The 19,682-nt window shown below is 39.8% G+C and overlaps 1 protein-coding gene across 12 annotated transcripts in view; it reads right to left on the bottom strand.

Annotated features, from left to right (window-relative positions):
• Window positions 1-1,086: 1,086 nt before the first annotated feature.
• Window positions 1,087-19,682, bottom strand: part of STAU1 (staufen double-stranded RNA binding protein 1) — a 50,344-nt gene continuing 31,748 nt past the window's right edge. For 4 of the 12 annotated variants that reach the window (XM_088674610.1, XM_035123764.3, XM_035123763.3 and 1 more), the window contains 10 exons: window positions 16,868-17,033; window positions 13,452-13,550; window positions 12,172-12,402; window positions 11,112-11,255; window positions 8,677-8,823; window positions 6,556-6,628; window positions 4,812-5,128; window positions 3,651-3,773; window positions 2,637-2,722; window positions 1,087-2,097 (listed from right to left, as the gene is read on the bottom strand). In XM_088674610.1, coding sequence (XP_088530736.1) covers window positions 2,010-2,097; window positions 2,637-2,722; window positions 3,651-3,773; window positions 4,812-5,128; window positions 6,556-6,628; window positions 8,677-8,823; window positions 11,112-11,255; window positions 12,172-12,402; window positions 13,452-13,550; window positions 16,868-17,033 — 1,474 coding nt within the window. In that variant the 3' untranslated portion in view covers window positions 1,087-2,009. The remainder of the gene's footprint in view (window positions 2,098-2,636; window positions 2,723-3,650; window positions 3,774-4,811; window positions 5,129-6,555; window positions 6,629-8,676; window positions 8,824-11,111; window positions 11,256-12,171; window positions 12,403-13,451; window positions 13,551-16,867; window positions 17,034-19,682) is intronic. The other 8 variants (XM_088674615.1, XM_088674612.1, XM_035123765.3 and 5 more) reach the window with 3 other exon arrangements.

The raw sequence follows: 19,682 nt of genomic DNA, 5'->3' as shown, positions 1-19,682 counted from the left end.
TACTATCTGTACATCACTCAACTCAGGCACACCCTGCTGATAAAGTGAAATGCCCATAGCTATGGAAAAAATAAGCCTAACCTTTAATTGAATATACAAAATACCCTGAAGGAATTTAGAATTAGCAGCACTTAACTTAGCCTTAGTGAATCAGTCAGGCTACAAAAAGATGGATTCCCAGCATTAATTGGAAGCGAAACCTTAGAGCTAAAACTCTGAAGAAACAGTGAAAAATACAAATGATGTTGTGGAAGAAGGGATTTCCCATATACAGTTGTTACAACCGCTTTGAGATTTGGGTTTTTAAAAAATCAAGTGCTACATAAATCTTATGAAATAAAATAATTAAGACAGCTCCATGCAAATTCTGGAGTCAGTGGACCAGGAAGGTAATACTGCATTGATTATAGGGCACAGGACAGGGTGGCGCTGTGGGCTAAACCACTGAGCCTAGGGCTTGCTGATCAGAAGGTCGGCGGTTTGAATCCCCAAAACGGGGTGAGCTCCCGTTGCTCAGTCCCAGCTCCTGCCAACCTAGCAGTTCGAAAGCACATCAGAAATGCAAGTAGATAAATAGGAACCGCTACAGCGGGAAGGTAAACGGTGTTTCCATGTGCTGCTCTGGTTTGCCAGAAGCGGCTTTGTCATGCTGGCCACATGACCTGGAAGCTACACGCCGGCTCTCTCGGCCAATAATGCGAGATGAGCGTGCAACCCCAGAGTCGGTCACGACTGGACCTAATGGTCAGGGGTCCCTTTACCTTTACCTTTATACTAATACTATGGATGAGCTTAACACACACCCTCCCAATCCTTTACATATGGAGAATAGCCCTGGTCTACCTTACAGGATTGCTGGAATGATTCCTGAACACATATGTAAAGTATGTTGAGCACTAAAGGAAACTGCCAGGGAAATTGCCATATGAAATAAGCATTACTGTACTCTGAATATCCTCAGTTTTTGGTCAATTTGTGTCGAGAGATTTCTGACCACCTTTTATAGGTTTAGCCCTTCATCTTTGCTCATATTAGCACAGGAAACAAACAAATATATATATCATGGGGAACAAAGAAACCCACCACTTTAGTATTTACCATTTATTGGTGACAAACACTAAGTTTTACTTACATTCCATGGGGAGAAAAAATTCCAGCGTAAACAATGAACTGAAGCAGTACTTAACTTGCAAGGCTATCGTGCTTTACCTGGACCATATGCAAAACTTTATTGCACACACCACTGTGTGCAATAAACACAACATCAAAAGCAACACAGTTTATATATAAACATAGGTAATTTTTTTCAGCCCTACATGGAGATGTAATTAAACAGTATAAAGCACTCAAGGAAAATCAATCTGCAGTTTTATATGCACTACATTGAGATCATATCCTGTACTGTACTGAGTTTGTGTGCCTTTATATATAGACACACACACACAATTTTTTAAAACAAAGATTAGAGACCATTAAACTTCTGTTGCATTCAAGTTTTCCCTCCCTCCCCAAAAAATTCTAGAAATCAAAATGATCAAATGAAGTTTAAAAATTCCTAAAATGTGTAATTTATTCAACCGTTCAATAATTAGGCTAGACTTGCCTAGCTGGCTTTGTTTTTAATCAAATGGCAGGCATACAGTTGTTTCCAGTGAAATTTTTTACAATTTCATTAAAAACAAAAGACCAAACATATACATGGATATGATCTTCCCAAGTTAGTTCATAGGTAAGTGTTATCAGACAACAAAAGTTTCTAAACTGTGCTATATTTCTAGGTACAATTAAGAAACTTTTCTTTTTTTCTTTAAAATGAAAAATTTATAGTGTCATTCAAAACAATGTAATGAAACTAAAAATTTTATCACTGTTTGAAAAGCAACGGTTATGATTTAGATACTACAGTGGATTGTGACAACTGTAGCGCTCTAAAACAGTTAGGTTACATTAATTAGGAAGCATTTGATTTTCTCTGGTGCTTTCAAGGTTTGGGTCCAGTCAAGCCTTTTTTAGGCAGTGGTGTCCAGTGTTTGTCCCAAAGTGTTTGAGCTAGCCGGTTTGAGGAGAGGGTCGTTTTCCATTTCTTGCTTCACGCATCTAGAAAAAAAATGAAAAAGGGTGTGTTTTTTTTCCAAAAGGGAACCACACTTGGAATTATGGATCTTTCAGCCAGAATTGTGGCTCTTTCAAACTCATGCCAAGAGGCACATTTCCTTTGAAATAGCAAACTCCCGCTGTCGCATTTATCCACTGACTTTAAATGCGCTGCCAGTAATGCAATTAAGCTTCGCTAACTTAAGACGACTCTGTAAAGCACGTCCTGAGAATGGGTATAGTTAATGATGTTCTGCTTACAGCAACACATTCAAAACCTCAAAGAATACGAATGACAGGACATGTTCTTGGAAGAAACCAAAACTAGACTAGTTGTGACACTAAATGGACAACAGCTGGGCATAAACCTGCTTTCCCACTCATCTGCCAATGTGATACAAGGTTGATTTTTATAACTCTCCATGTAAACAAATACTTCTCTAAAGGCAAATGATATTTCTGTGAAACCATTAGAACGTTGTGCCTGGGTTTTTTGTTTAGTAAAAAAGAGATAAACGCTCAAAAAGATCATTTTCACTCACACAGACATTGGTCCATTTCCTGTTCTTGGCATCTCTGTACTTTGTTGGTCCAACTCAGACAGCAATTTTAAGATGTTTAATGCAGCCTAGAGAAGGAAAAGATTGAATTAAATGTCTGCATATAACATGGGTGTTTTACGTGTCTGAAGTCACTGAATTAAGGTTTTATATTATTGGTTTTAGGTTGTATTTTTGTTTCAATGATTTCTTCTTATTTAGACTGTATGGCACTTGAGATATTTTTGAAATGTTAGGTGGTTTATCAATGCTTATAAATAAAATAAAATAAATAAATAAATAAATAAAGGATGCATGTTGTGATAAATGACTGGAAGAATACTGGGCAATGTATTTTAAAAACACTCAACACCCTACTAAAAGTTGGTCATGCACACAGAAATGAAAAGGATTAGTTCCATCCAGGATTTCCGTGGCCTCAATTAGCAGACTTGCCATTTTCCCATTTCCAAGCTGCACAGAATGAAGATCATTTTTCATGGACAAACTGGGCAAGTTAGGTATGTATATGTGAGAACTAGGGCTCAGCATGGGAAGAATGCCCTGTATGTAGCCTAAAGTTCTGGCTAACTCAGAACTCTGAAACTAGGACTGAAGTCAAGGCTTCTGCAACAAAAATCTTTGCACCACTGTAGGTTTCTCTTTTGTAAGACACAATAGCATGAGATATTTGAGCAGTGAGTCCACTAGGATGGTGCATCTCAGAGAGTTTAAAAGCAGCTGGCTCAGTAGATTAATGGGAAAGTTTGCTGGTTCATAATTCACACTGACTCCCTCAAGTAGAGCAGCAACAGACCTACACATTTCACAAACTCTTCTCCTCCATTAGTCAACATTTGTCATCACTCCAATGGGTTTCCCTTGGACCCAAAGAGAAAAAACCTGAAGATGCCTAATCTAGACTCCCATCCATCTGAATGTTTAAGTGATCACATTGGAGGAAGTTAATGACTGGTCCACAATTCATTTATATAAATCAGCTCCACGTTCCCTTACCATATCGTGGCAAGATTCAACATCTTTCCCAATTCCATGGCTGATCAGTGGCGGCTGAGCGGAACAATTTATAAGAGACACAAATTCGTTCTTGTTGTTTTTGGGGAAATCTTTGTATTCAACCTAAGAAAAAGAAAGTTTGAATTATTTCCAAACGGGTGTCCCCCAACCCTCTACACAAACTCTTATTCGTTCCTCAGAACTCTCATTAGCACTGCAACATTGATATGGTAACAAGCAGGAGTTTCTCCCAGGCAGAAAAAGATCCCTGTTCTTGTCTACTCCAAACCACAGTGAAAAGAAAAGAAAAACCTCACCTATCTTTCAGGTGTTGTGCATGTGCTGGAGAACTGGAGGTGGGCTAAACTTTCATATAAGTTAAAGGTTTTAGTCTGCCTGGCTTTTTGTTGTTGGGAGCTGGGAGATTTCTATCCTCCCCAGAGCCCCAAATCACTCTCCCCACACTCTACTCTTGTGAATGTTACTTGTTAGAATGGTCTTCTAAATTTAGGAAAGTGGTACACCTGGAAGGGCTTTTATTAAGCATCTCAAGGAGTATGCTACTTCCCTATATGCAAGGAGATTGCTTCCTCAGGAACATTCTAAAATTGAGGGAAGCCCTCACCTGCAGGGGAGCCTAGTCCAGAAAAAGTCAATTGCATAACTATCCTGAACATGTAGATTGGTACACATGTAAGAATGGAAAACAAGTCAAAACGTATGCTGAATCTAAATGTCTCCGAGGAAGAAATTCAGACATACACTTCAACTGCATGAGCCTTCTTCTTCTTCAAAGAAAAGAGGCTTTGGTGCAAGCCATACAGAGATGAACAGAAGTTATTTAAGTGCAATGTCTGATGGACAGGGCTATGTTTTTGTTGAGTAATTAAAAAGACAATGCACACACACACACACACACACAGAGAGAGAGAGAGAGAGAGAGACAACATAGGAACAGCATTCAAGTTGTATACTAGCTGGGAAACTTTCCATTTTTAAAAATGTAATATATTGGCTTTCCAATATAAACATAGGAAACTTTCTGTTTTGGGCGAGAGGCTGACATGCATGGATTGGTACGCGCCCCATGTGGTTTTCTGGAACAAGGTTTTTATTGAGCAAGTCAAATCCTATGAATTATTCTGCTTGCAACCGATTTACCTGGATTCCCTGAACACCGGAAAGGTAGTCCAACTGTTCGGAAGGTCTAGTGAGAGGTCCATGGGGCACATGGCCCGAGGAGCTGTTTTTTAAAATGGTCTCAGCAGTAGGAGAAGTGCCACCGTATAATAGCTCTCTAGCAATCATAGCTGTCACAGTAGCCATGGCAGGATTGGGGGCTGCCCTGTTGAACTCTTTGGTGTGGTGTCCTTGATTAACTCCTACAGCCTGTGCAACCTCAGGGACCATGGGAAGAATGCCAGCAGGAAGCTGCTGATGGCTGAGATAAGGCATCCTGAACTCATCCTCTTTATTACCTATTAACGAGACAGAACAAACAAACAAAATTTCATTAATTGGCAAGGGTCTGGTCATACACAAAATGGCAGATCACAGAGCACAAAATCCAAAATCGCTTCTGAAATCCAAACCCTATCCTGGCCTTCAGCATTCCTTCTGGGTCTAATGCGTTTTATTCTGATAATGATTTCACATTGCTTTCCCCAAAGCAGTTTGCAAAAAATAAGGCTTTTTTAAAAAATTTTTTTGAAAAACTTTATTGAGAAAAAAGAAAAAAATCAGAGATACATCCAATTTTCAGAACCAAAAAGAAAGATTATATGTATCTATATAAAGTGTAGAATTTAAAATATAAGTTACATAACACAACAGAAATATCCTGCGATTCACACGCGATTTTACAAATGAATAAACTCAAAATTTCTCTAAAATTTCAATGTACCAAATGTGATCTAAAATAAATTCTTATTTCAACATTTGTCAACGCTTCCAATCCTTTCCATTATACCTAATTTCCAAACTGATCTTTCTCACAGGTTTGATGTTATTTGGTTTTCTTCTTCTATCTTCTCTTTTTTATTTTATACTTTTTATCTCTCTGTTTGTCTCTACATTACAAATACCGTTCTATGTCTGTCAATATTGAGTTGTTATTACTATGTGTTATTAAATATTCTCTGAAACTGGTCCACTCTTTTGATATCTTTTGAATACCTGTTCCTCGCATCCATCCCGTCATTGTCCCAAGCAATGCCTGATATGAGCCAAAACTTTGAAAGTATTTTCCAAATAGAAAAAAATAAACCAGCATTTTAGTTTTATTAGAGTGGATCAAAAAATAATAATCTTGCGTCACCCTCCACGCATGCATTGCTCTGGAAATATACCTTGGAAAATAAGCAAATGGTCAAACCTTTATTTACTTTATATTATTGGGCCAGCAAACTTATTTTCACATATGTGTGTGCATGCTATGCAAAAATCACAAGGTGGGGGAAACCGTAAAGCCACCCAAAGCTTCTCTCGATTCCTGCAGCCCCTGTTAACTCTGCTATCTTAGCTCTCCCCCTGCCTCATGCAGGGAGGGGGCAGCGAATCACAAGAGCAGGTGTCAGCAAAAATCACGCTGCAGGAAAAAGTGAAGCTAGCCAATGACTCTACATAGCTCCATACAGTACTTATTTCAGACATCGTGATATATCAGTAAATTGAGCTGGTGAAACATCACAGTGTTGAAAACCAGGTATCGCCCAGCCCTAGTGTCCCCTGGTCTACCTGGGTGACCCATTAAACCTATTTAATGCCTAGTAACTATCAACCAAATAGTATGGCCTAACTGACCTTCAATTCTTGATGGCTGAAATCACAGAATGTCAATCTGCTCTGATATAGCCATCATACCAATAAAATAAAATAAAAGAAGAATGGAATGAAGGTTACTTACTAACAGATGTTTCTTCAGAGCCAGGCTCAAAAAACGTTACTTTTCTTCCATCACCTGGCTTCTTTACTGGCGTCTAGCACAAAAGAGAGTTATTTGGACTTGTTATGCCACTGCGCTGAAGAGTCGAGTGTTACTAACAACCTTTCTAAACAAAGCCTACGCCACTTTGTTCTTACACCACCCCAATAGCAAATATCAACAACCCAGGGCCATCCCTCTGAACCTAAGAGAGGAGACTTGCCTTCATTGCCACCTGATAGAATACTAGGTCATCAGCAATGTTGGGGCAAGCATTTTGTTTCACTCCAAGGGCCCTGCGGAAATGTGTCCATATCCATAGTGGATATGCACTAGTCCATCTGTACAACGACAGGGGGCTAAGATGCTACAATAACAACCTCACTGTTCTAAGCGTCTTAATCTATATACATAAAAATGTAGGCATTGCGTGCACGGAGGTCACAGCCTTTCTCCGTAACCGCTGAACTGTAATGTAACAAATTTGGCCACAATGTTCCATGCCCATCAGTGAGGGATCTGGCATAAATCCCCCCCCCCCAAAGCAAACCTTTCACACCTAAAACAATGGTTAAACACAAAAAAGTGGAGCACAAATTAGATGTCACCAGCAGAAGCTCTGAAGACTCCAGCAGCATCCAATAGAAAGGCAGATCGCCCACTGCTGCCTCGAAAGCCGCGCCACCAGATGACATCACAAAATTCCACAGCAACCAACTGAAAACAGGCCTTTTGCAGCAACAAGGCCCAATATTGCCAAGTGGAGGTAGGGGCCTGCCAGGGGGTGGGGTGGGGGGCCGAATAGGGGGCAGGGATAGGTAATGGGTCAGAACAGGGTGGGGGGAGACACAGGGATGAAACCTGCCCTCTCCATGGTATCTTGCCTCGGCTTTGCAGGCTAGGCTGAGTGGATTTAGGGGGGGGTGAGGGGCCCCGAATAGGCCGCAGCATAGCATCAGCTGAATATGGGACTTTTACAGGGCCGTGCCTTTGGGTAGAATAAATGTTATTTCACATAACACACGTGGGTAGGGGAGTCAGGGTTGGGACAGGGCAAAATTTTACAGAACACGCGCATTGGGGGAATGATTGTATGCAAAATGAATGGGTCACAGAGATAACCCGGGGGGGGGGGTTGGACGGAGGAGAGGAGGGAAATCACAGGGGTAAGCCGGGGATGGGGGGAAGAGGGGGAATAATAGGTCATGGATCAGGACAGAGTTGGGGGATTCACAGGGATGAGGGAGGGGAGGAGTGGGGGAAACACAGGGATATGTCATGGATCGGCACAGGGTAGGGGAAATCACACAAATAACCCACAGCAACGCGTGACAGAGCCAGCTAGTAAGGTAATAAAAACCACACGGTGCAGCAAACGAAAGTGCACTGCTCATGGTTCCTCTCTCCTTATGATGCTTATGAAACATCAACCTTAAGCTTTTAGACCAGCATTTCCCAAACTTGGGTCTCCAGCTGTTTTTGGACTACAATTCCCATCATCATTGGACACTGGCCCTGCTAGCTAGGGGTGATGGGAGTTGTAGTACAAAAACAGCTGGAAACCCAAGTTTGGGAAACACTGGTTTAGACTCGTTTTGACAACAATCCAGGCTATAGAATTGCAAGAAATGCAGGACCTTAATAAAGGGCTATATTTGGGATTCAGCACAAGCCACATATTATTGACACAGAAAAAATGGGATTTTATAAGGTAAGCAGGATCATACCTACAACCAAGTCAAGAAATTGAAGTTGCCTATATCAGACATGTCCAACTCCCAAGAGACTGCAATCTACTCCTACTGTTTTAAAAAATGGAAGTGATCTACCTATTGGATTTACCCATTGGAGCTTTTTTTAGGGAGCCAAAGTTGTCGAGCCTTTTTTTGGGTGGCTCAGGATCATGTGATCAACCAGAGTATTGACCACAGACGCCCCGAGATCGACCAGTCAATAACACTCGACCTGTGACCTATTGGACATGCCTGGTCTAAATGACCCAGTTTACAACCACCCTACACCTGGGAATTTTACAGTCTGGATAATCTTCAGCACACAAGTCCCTATCTCACCTTGCACAGCCCATCATTTAAGAAGTCTTACCTTTTCTTCTGTCTTTAGTGCTGGCTTTGGGGGTTGTGGTTGAGGGACTTTGAATCCTAAGAGCTCCAGCATGTTTTCAGCTGCATTACGCTTTGCTACCTTCTTGTTAGTTCCCATTCCTTCGGCTGTGTGCATGCCAACTTTCACCTAGAAGTATGGAGAAATAGATTATTAGAACAAGTATCTCTCTATGTAGGAAGGGGAAACTAAACGCCGATGATCATTAGTAACGTATCTGTCCAAATATGGCCTTGGAGGATAGCCAGGTCATGGTGCCTCCATGCCACTGACTGCAGGCACTGACACACAAAGCAGGCAATTCATGCTCCAAGACTTTCCCTCTGGCTTTTTTTTTTAACACCCCAAATAAGTTTGGATTCTGGAAGTGTCCAGAGAATAGTATCAAGATAACATGATTAGAAGTTTATTAATATGCATGTGGCAATCAATTTTGTGCTTTGCAATGATCTCAACGTTCTTCAGCCCCTGTAACAGCTCCCCGATACTATTGCAACATGTTGCTCATCTAAGCAGTTTCTGCATTTGCAAGGCACAGAGCTTCCAAAGGATTCTATGAGAATGGACTAGCAGACGAAGACAAGACAAGGCTTCCCAGAATTCTACTTTAAAATTACAGCACACTGATCTCATTATGAACCTTGAAGAATAAGAAAATCCAAACGGAGAGAACAGAGGACTGCGCCAGCAGAAGGAGAAGGGGTGAATTCCTCTAAGGAGGAATATGGAATACAGTACATAATGTATGTTAACATGATACGGATAGGTGTTGAATGAACCTACAGGAGACATGGGAAGTAGTCAACAGCTATTTCCTGCTTATCTTCATCTCCGTAAGAGTTTGGGACACAAAGACAATACATTCCCAGCAAGAGAAAATAGAATTCAAACCGTCACGTATTGCTGTCACACAAATAAAAAAGTTCCCCATGACATAAAGACACCAAAAACCAGAGGAAGCAAGCTGCTGACTGGCCATGGAGAACTCTTCCCTTCTTCCTATCACCACCACTAGACCAGGCATGGCCAAACATGGCCCTCCAGCTGTTTTCAGACTATGATACCCACCATCCCTGTTTCCAGACTATGATACCCACCATCCCTGACCACTGGTCCTGTTAGCCAAGGATGATGGGAGTTGTAGTCCCCAAACAGCTGGAGGGTCACGTTTGGCCATGCCTGCACTAGACAGCTGCATCACAGGGGGTGGCTGGGGGAAAGAGAAAGAGTGAGCAAGCTCTGCTGCTGCAGTGGCCTCTAGAAGCAACAATAGCTTTCAGTCAGCAACAGATGCAAGGAGGAAATTATGTGAGCACCATAAAAATACAGTGTGTTGAAATTAGCACGGGATTACATTCTGCATAGCATAGGTTCATTGTCTAATGCAAGGCTCTCATTTGTGATAGCTTCTTGGCTTCTGCAGTGCACTTTACATGGGGCTTCCCTTGAATAGTTCAGAAACTGTCATCTGGTCCCACATCTCGTGTGGTTCTCCTCAAAGAGATAATATGACACCCATTTTCTATGATCATCACTGCTTACCAGGTGTGCTTCTGGATTCAATTCACTATCTGTGCTGATTTTAAACCTTTGAAGTATTCGGTCTGAGATATTTAAAAGAGCATCTGCTCCCATATATACAGGTGAAACTCGGAAAATTAGAATATCATCAAAAAGTGCATTTATTTCAGTAATGCAACTTAAAAGGTGAAACCAATATACGTATGAGATAGATGCATGACATCCAAAGCAAGATATGTCAAGCCTTTATTTGTTGTAATTGTAATTATTTGTTGTTGGGCGGGTCAATTATAAATGGAATGTAATTAATGAAATGTAATAGCGATGTTTATTTTTGTATTATTGTAACTATTTGTTTTATTACTGTGGAATTTCCAAAAGAAAGCATTTGTAAAAATTAAAAGAAAAAGAAAAAAAACAATAAGTTGTATTACTGAAATAAATGCACTTTTTGACGATATTCTAATTTTCCGAGTTTCACCTGTATACCCACTCCTCTCCCTTTCTGTGTTAAGGCCTACCAGATAGATGGCAGTAGCACCCAAAGCAATATGCATTAAGATTACCCTCTAACCCAAAAAATATTATTTGGTGGTACCACCTGCATTCTGTTTCCCAAGGAAATTCAGCCGGCTCACTCGATTGTAAAACATGTCTTTACAGCACCTTAAATATTGCTCTGCCAGGCCGAGAAACTTTGATCAATTATTTAATACAAGATAAACCGCTGCGGTGCATTTTTTAAATGAACTGTTCAAGGTTTTTATGACATTCTATTGTGGTTTTATTGCAATCTTGCTTGGAGGGGCCCTTGTGGCCCTAAGCAGCTTATAAATTCAAATAAATCAGTCACATGGCTGCCCTGCCCTGGACAAAGTGCTGAGCTCAACACAAACCTGCATCACAAACTCCCTGCGCCTCGGAAGCCCACGTTCTGTGACGAGCATGTACTCTGGCTCCTTCTCTTTCTTCGCTTGCTGTATTTGAGCCAGTCTACTAATGGGATTCATACCTTGGCCGTATTCGGGACTTGTCTGCAACTTAGATAGAAAAAGCAAGAATCAGCCAACAGTTGGCAAGAGCAGTTCCAATACATCACATTCCCATTAAAACACTCCAGGAGATAGGGGTGTGTGTTGGGTTGGTGGTTTTTTTAACCGTTAACTTTGCTATTGGGTTTTCAGGAAGTATTGGTAGACGTTGCAGAGTTACAGACACAGCTGTGAAGAATTGTTCTGAATCACTTTAAGAAGACAACAAAACAAAACAAAAACAAAACAAAGCCATTATCAACTGCAAACATTATACATAGACACAGGAAGCTCAAACTGACTCAGGGAAAGGTATCTACAGCATCACAACCTTCAGCATTCATCAGTAATAAGGTTGCGATCAAAATTATTTCAGAAATAAATCATACTGAAACAATTTTTGTGTCTCTGGAGGTTTCAGTCCATGTTGTCTAGAAACACAGGTGATGGGGGATACCGACTTACCTACAACTGAACTGCCTCTATGCTCCCTACGGTGCTGCAACTTTTTTCTTAAAAAAAGAGATCTGATATACTAGAAACTACATCACCAACTGTGCTCATTAGATTAAGCTACGCCTGATTTCTGCACAAGGCTGTTACATGAAGGCTGAACATGCATGCTATGCTTCATACACTAAGAGTGCCTACTATGCAAGCCTCCACTGAAACAGAGCTGCACAAGAACATTTGGATTACAGATGGCAGCAAAGACACAGCACAGGTCCTGGCATTTAGACAAGGTAAGTGCTTCCTTGCTGATACAGAATCACCACTAGTTTGGCACGACAACAGCAAGCAAAGAGTTCCGATGACCACAGGTACAAACTGAGGTGTCTGCTATAGTGTAAGACAGCATTCTTAAACTCATCAAGAATTTCCTTCTACAACAGCTGAGATTTGACTAAGTGCATACTTCTCTCACCTTGACTATTGATTTTGTTTTCTTTTTGATTCGTGGCTTCATTTTCTCAACCGTAGGAAGGGGGGGCAGTTTCTTCAATTCCTCTAGGACTGCTATGGCCGCGTTCTTCTTTGAGATCTTCTTGCTCTTGCCTTCACCCTCGCCCATGAATTCTCCCACAGATACCTTTGTTACGAAGCTCTTCATATGAGGAGGACCGCTCTCCCGGGTCACCTGTTTCAGAGGGAAAAACTGAGTGAAAGCGTGATAAACATTTATTAAAAATGGTAGGGTAAAATGGTTGCAGCAAACTTTACTCACAAACACTAAATTACAATTGGGGGGGGGGAAGGGAAGAACAAGGCTAATTTAAACAACATTCCTAATAAAGCGGGAAGTGGCTATATTTTTTAAAAAACCTCTCAGTACATTACCCCACCCCATGTAGGTTAAAAATGTAAACCCAGCTAAACTTTACATGCTAAAGACAGTATCTGCAGTCTTATTTTATTCAGTATGTACCAAGTTAGTCTTTTGGGGGCACTACATTTTGCCCCAACTACAAATATTTAGGTCTGTGACAGTTTTTACTTAAAAAAATTAAAAGGCTATAAACCTTGGCATGCATCCATGCTTAACGTTAAGCAAATACCCAAATATCCATTCATAATAAAGCAACAAAGGGACATATTTTTCTTGCACTCTACACACAATAAACAGCAAGACAGTACATTCTTAAACAGAAAGAAATTACATTAGATATTAGATATTTATACTGTCATAACAGGATAATTCAACTTCCCCATTCTTCTAATCCTTTCAAAGCCTTACCCACTGAATTCAACTACCAGGAGTGGACTTCCACTTATGGGAAGAGCTCCTTCCCCTTGCAATAAAGTCCCTTTCCACTGCAGCCCTCATGCACCTTCCACATCTGCTTCTGAGGGCTGCAGGAACATTTGGAGTGGTGTGGTACACAGTGTGGGGGCTGCAGCAAAGGGGAAATCAGTGACACCCTCCCTCCCACTCACATAAGCAAATATATCTGCAACATTTTATGACATTAGTGGCATCTTCCTTTCCTTCCAAATACATTGGAAGAATTTAAATGCTGTCAGCACACAGCTTCTCATAATCCCCCTTTTAATGGCTTTCTGCTATGAAACAAAACAACCGGACCCACGGAAAGAGAATCAGGATATATTTTAATACAAGATTTTAAAGCCCCCCAGCCAAGTAGTGCTACCTTCAGTATTCTAAAGTACTGTAAAACCACTTTTAGAGCAATTAACTAAACCTACCTCAAAATTCACAGGCAAGTTCCTTTTAAGTGCAATCTCAAACACTTGGCTTATTTCAGATTTATTGAGATTTTCATCATCTGGTTCTCTGCCATTAATCTAAGAGAAGAACAATGATATTGAAGAAACTTCTTTTGCACTTACTCACTAACAAATCTGCCACACACAGTAAAGAGTTAGTATCATAATTTTAAACATGATTTTCTCCACTCAACCCCAAGGAGCAGATTAAACTGAAGGCTCAAGGACAGTTTTCACGAGGAGTGCCTGACATGCCAAGGAGATTTTCCAGAGTTATTCCCTTGTCTGAAAAATCTACGTGGAAACAGCCAGCAGTTCTGAAAGATGCATGTTAAGCATGAGAGAGGTTAATTTTGGGGTCTACGTGAAATTACTTGCAGGCAACCTGTAAAAGCTGTCAATAAAGTTCAGAGCTTTATAAAATACATTTTCAAAATACAAGCCCAATGTTATTTACCCATTTTCAGCTTTTTCCAATTTCACCCAGAGAATATCTGTGTGCCCGAGGGGAGTGTTGTGCCTGGGTTTGCCAACCGTAGACTCCCTACCCCACCCAACACCACATGAAAAGCTCCTTTTATAAAGGTCACAGTTTTCAAAAGTGGTCTGCAGTCTAGCACAGGAGCTGCAACTAAAAGGGAAGTAGCAGCAAATAAATCCACTGGGTGCACCCAACTCCTTACAAATACCTAATGCAGTCCTTTGGAGCTGAATTGTAGTATTCACCCAGTGAAGACTAGAGGCATATGACATTCCCTTGCTTGAGGAGAAATACTATTTTCTATTGCAACAATTAATCTCTCAGGGAGTTTTCTGCACGGTGTTTGCTTCCTATATCTGCTATGCCTTTCAGAATGACAGTTCTGGCATTTAAGTAGCCAGTGGAATGTCCTTTTCTACTTAGCTTATTGTGCTCCAAGGGAAGGGAAAATAAGCTATGCAGGACACTCAAGACACCACACAAATCATAATCAGCACACACTCTAGCTACGGAAGTTTCAGCAGACATTTTACACACAGAAAGAGACACAGCACAGTCCAAGAATGCTAAGAATTAGCAAATGTGATTGAGAGAGTTACTTTGGAAAACTAGTGGTTCATTATTTATTTCTGAGGTTTTACCAAATGGTCCCAGGGCAGAAATACAAACATCCTTAAAGATGATGAAAATCAATAAAATTAAAACAACATTTTATTTGTCTATCAAGATTTATACCCCACTTAATCAGAAAACTATGTGGATTACATAAATAATTTAAAATATTCATAAGAAAACACCCATTGAATCAATAGCTTTTTAAACAAGTAATATAAAAGTAAGTGACCAGTAAAATAGACAATCTATATCTAAGCAGGCAATTAAAAAATGTAAACCGAAAGGCTCATTAAAATCCCCCCTCTACACTCAAAGATGTTTTGTTGAGTCTTTTTTCACCTACTGAAAATCGCATCCCATCTCTTCCAGTATTAGAAACCCAAACACAGGGAGGGGAGGGCTCTAAAGCTTCACCTTAAAAGCTAAGCATTTAAGTTATGGGACTTCTCTATCTATAAAAAGACTCCCCAATGTAAGCTAAGACCTTGAATCTCTTTTCTACTTATTTTACTACCATAGATTTAAAAAAATATACGGACTGAAGCAACATTGCCAAATAAGTGCAAGTTTGGAGAATTAGTGGCTCAGTTATTTAGTAACTGGGAAATTATAGTACAGAGGAGATAATGGCAGAATGTCAGGCTGTAAAATCAAGGAAATCAAATGTTCTGACTGAGCCATTTTTATGCTGCCAGTTTATGATCTGATTCTTCAAACAAGCTCCATTCATAAAGCAGCAATTACCTTTAGGCCTACATAAAGCCATGCATGTACGAAACTCTGAACACATGCTTCAGATAATTCATACCAATTAACGAGCATGCTGATGAGGATATTGAGGTTAGAAACAAATACACATACTCTTCTAGAGGCTGGGCAAAACAGCCATGCAGTGGTACACACAGCACAAGTACAATAATCTTTCTAAATAACTATCATGCAAAATTAGTTAATTGGAGCTAGCTAGCGGAGCAAATGAGAATGTAAGAGAAGTTAAAGCAGAGAACAGTTCTTTAGAATTTTATTTTGCTGTAAACAGGAAATAATGTAAGGGGCAGAGGAAGAAAAAACTCAACACACTATTTAAGAAACGTCTATGCACACACGGAACGTGTTTTGCATATGAAGGTCCCAGATTTGGATCTCTCTAGTTAAGAAGGCCTCAGAGAGCAGAGTCAGAAGGCTGCTTGATCCAAGCCCCTAAAGAACTGGTGCTCGTCAAGGTAAACTGTATTAAGGTTAATACTTCAGGCAGCTTCTAAGGCAATGCCAAATTAAGCAGTTTAATGTTCATCCAGATGCATCTGCAAAATGAGACGATGCCAGAAATTCAGTTCTGCTTCTGCTGCAAGCTGGCTATATTATTCTTCATGTAACCCAAGTTATGGGTAAGGCAGAATATGGAGTTTCAATGCAGTTTTGATGTTGATGATTACGGAAAAGAATTATGCTGCATTTTCAAAGTAGTGACAGCTTTAACAATAACGTTCTGCTGCCAACACTGTGCGAAACCTATTTATAGAATTCCAGTTGCTGTTCCAGTACTACTTAAATATACTCTGTGGGAAAACTGGTCTCCCATTCACAATTTCTACAGTGTCTCAAAGACTTGGCACTGGTCGCTCCAAAATCTGAAATCAATTTAACTCCAGCACAGACTTGGCTATAGATCTACCTCAAATTATGCCGTTGTGTACTCTGTTATTCTAAACTGAACTAAATATAACCTGGGGCCCAAATTCGTTTTTTAAACTTACTACCAAATCCAAATATCAGGCTCATTTCCCGCCCTCCGCTCCAAATTCTGTGTATATTCACTGATATACCCCAAAGCCTTGACTTTGAAGCCTTGATTTTCACAATGCAATATAGTTAAGCCATGCAATGACCGAGGCACCATTTTATGAGACCTGCTGTATCTGTGACACGTTCTCTAGGCTGAAATGCTTAAAACCAGTGAGGAGCAGCTGGCTGGTTGGGCCTGCCTTGGGGCAATGCAAGGAACGGAGAAGGAAAGAATAGCAGCCTTGGAGGAGTCCAAAAGTCTGCAAATATCTTCCCTCTTTACCTTGCCAGCACTTGAGTAACTGATGCATTTACACTTTATTAGCGACAGGGCTGTCAAGCAGAGAGGTACTACAGTTCAATATAGCTCAACAGGGGAACCACCAAGTGCTTATCATAAGCGACAGAAAAATACGGGAGTGCAAGCCTTCACACTTTAAAGCAACAGCATTTTGGGCAAACCAAAAAGCTAATTTCAAAACAGTTAACTTCTACTATGTTTTAGACATACTACCTCCGGTTTTTCAGGCAAGGGCTCATTTTGCAGGATTTTCAGTGCTTTAGCAGCCGCGTCATGTTTAGCAGCCTGTCTTGTTCTTCCTTTCCCGTGAAACTGCTGTCCCCCGATGGAGAGCTCCACTTGGTAGAGCCAGGGTCCCACAGGAAATGGATAGAAGTACCTGGAAAGAGAAAGACTTGACAACTCAGGCCTGGAGGGTGTGTGTGTGTACAAGGTTATCCTTGCCAGCAGACAGTGCTCAAATAAAGCGTTAAGTGGAGAACTAGCACTGAACACAATGCATCAACTGTTGGCCCTCAAAAGTTGGACTGCAGCACTTACAGTGCAGACACTGCATGACTAGAAGCATTAATACAAAGCTACCAAGACAGATTAAACATTTCTGAACTCAACCAGCAAGTTAACCTATTAATATATTCGGCTGCATTCAATAGAACATTTGTTTTTAAAAAGTTACAATCTCAGGCCCGTAAATTCTGCCCACTTTATTTAGGCCAACTGAACCTACAAGAAAAAGGAGCCTGGCTGTTTAGTATAGTGTGCCCCAATCCCCCCCCCCAAAAGGAAGACCGCCATCCTTCGATTTTCACTTCCTAGTTTAAATTAAGTTTTAAAAAGCTTTATTTTTATTCTTTTAAAAAAGTTACATACATACAAACTACAAGATCAACCAAATCAATGCAAAGAAAACGAACACAAATATAGTTACAAATAATATGTACAAAATTGTACACCACCACCCTAAGATAAGGAAAAAGGACGAAAAAGAAAAAAAAAATAAAAAGAAGAAAAAGAAGAAGGGGGGAGGAGAAAAGAAAAAAGAAAAAAAAGGTAAAAAGGAAATGCATACATGTATATATGCATCTACTCAAAAAATAAGAATAAAAGAATAAAAGAACTTCCGATTGTTAATATACTGTTCCTCACCATTTTTAATTTTCCCTGTTTTCCTCTTTCTTGTTTTCCCACCCTTTGTGGGTAATTCTTCTCCCATTGCTTCCTCTATCTTCTCTTTAAGCAATCCTTAAATTAACTTAGACAAACTACAAGTTCAAACCCTCTTTCTTCAGGTGATCCTCCACTGGTTTCCATTCCTTTTGTACTCTCTGTTTTGCTACATTTCTTATGGCCGCTGTCATTTTGTCCAAATTCATATATTCTATCACTTTAATTAACCAATCCTGAATCGAAGGCACCTCCTCCCCTTTCCATTTTTGCGCTATCACTATTCTTGCTGCAGCTCCCGCATACAGTATTACATTTCTCTTCTCTTTAGGGATATTTTCTGGTAGCATGCTTAACAAAAATAGTTCCGGTTTTTTTTCAAATGTTAATTTTAAAATATTTTTTAATTTCTCATAAATCCTATTCCAAAATTCTTGTATTTTTCTGCAATGCCACCAGCAATGCATGAATGTACCTATCTTTTCTTTACATTTCCAACATTTGTTGGATCCTGTCTTATATATTTTATGTAATTTTTCCGGAGTTAGGTGCCATCTGTAGAACATTTTTTGCATATTCTCCTTTATTGCCGTGCAAGCTGTGAATCTCATACTTCCATTCCAGAGTCCTTCCCATTGTGTACAATATATATTTCTGCCAATATCTTGTGCCCATTTCACCATTACATTTTTGACTACCTCATCCTTTAAATTCCATTCTAACAAGAATTTGTATAATTTAGTAATTTGTTTATCCCCACTTTCAATTAATAATTCCTGTAATTTTGATTTCCCCTCTTGAAATCCCAATTTTTTATGGCATTGGTAAAGACTCTGGACCTGGTTGTAATGGAGCCAGCTTGCACATTCCTTTTTTACCTCTTCATATTATTTCAGTATATATTCCCCCTCCTCTCTCCTAACTATTTCTTGATATGTTTTCCAATTCCCCTCTTTTTTCCCTCTATTTATGGCTGTCATCTCGAATGGAGAGGCCCACCAGGGTGTTTTAGGCTCTAAGATTTTCTTATTCTCCTCCCATATTCTTAATAATGACCTTTTTATAATGTGATCGGTAAACTCTTTATAGCTTCTCTCTCTCTCCTTCACCAGGTAGGTGTGCCAGCTCAACACATTCCTAAAACCTTCTAGCTCCAATATGTCTTTATCCTCCTGTACGATCCATTCCTTTATCCAACACAGATTTGCTGCTGCATAATAGATTTTGAGATCTGGCACTCCCCAACCTCCTCTTTTTTTAGCATCTGTTAACAGCCGATATTGGATCCTCGGTTTTTTATTTCCCCAAATGAATTTACTTAGTTCCTTTCTCCATTGTTCAAAAATTTCATTTTTCCCGATTATAGGCAACATTTGAAAAAGGAAGAGAAATTTAGGTAAAATTGCCATTTGTATGGAGGCTATTCTTCCTGACATTGATAAATTTAGATTCCCCCATTTTTCTAAATCTTTTTTAACTTGTCTCCAGACCTTCCCATAGTTTTCTTCATACAAATTTACATTATTGGATGTTAAATTTATTCCTAAATATTTTACTTTTTCTACTGTCTCCCATTTAAATATCTTTTTTGCATCCTCTAATTCTTTTCCTTTCATATTTTTGGTAATTATTTTTGTCTTTCCTTTATTAATTTTTAGTCCTGCAATTTCTCCATATTTTTCCAATTTTTCCTCCAAGAGCGGGATTGAATTTGTCGGGTTTTCCAATATAATTACAATGTCATCAGCGAACGCTCTGATTTTAAATATACTATTTTTGACTGTTAGCCCCTTTATATTATCGTCTTCTTTTATATCTTTAATGAGACACTCTATCGCCAATACAAAAAGTAGAGGCGATAGAG

This window comes from Zootoca vivipara, chromosome 7, assembly GCF_965207765.1.
Source record: "Zootoca vivipara chromosome 7, rZooViv2.hap1.1, whole genome shotgun sequence".
NCBI lineage: Eukaryota > Metazoa > Chordata > Lepidosauria > Squamata > Lacertidae > Zootoca > Zootoca vivipara.
Note: the sequence above shows the minus strand (reverse complement) of the source record. Positions and strands in the feature narration are given on the sequence as shown.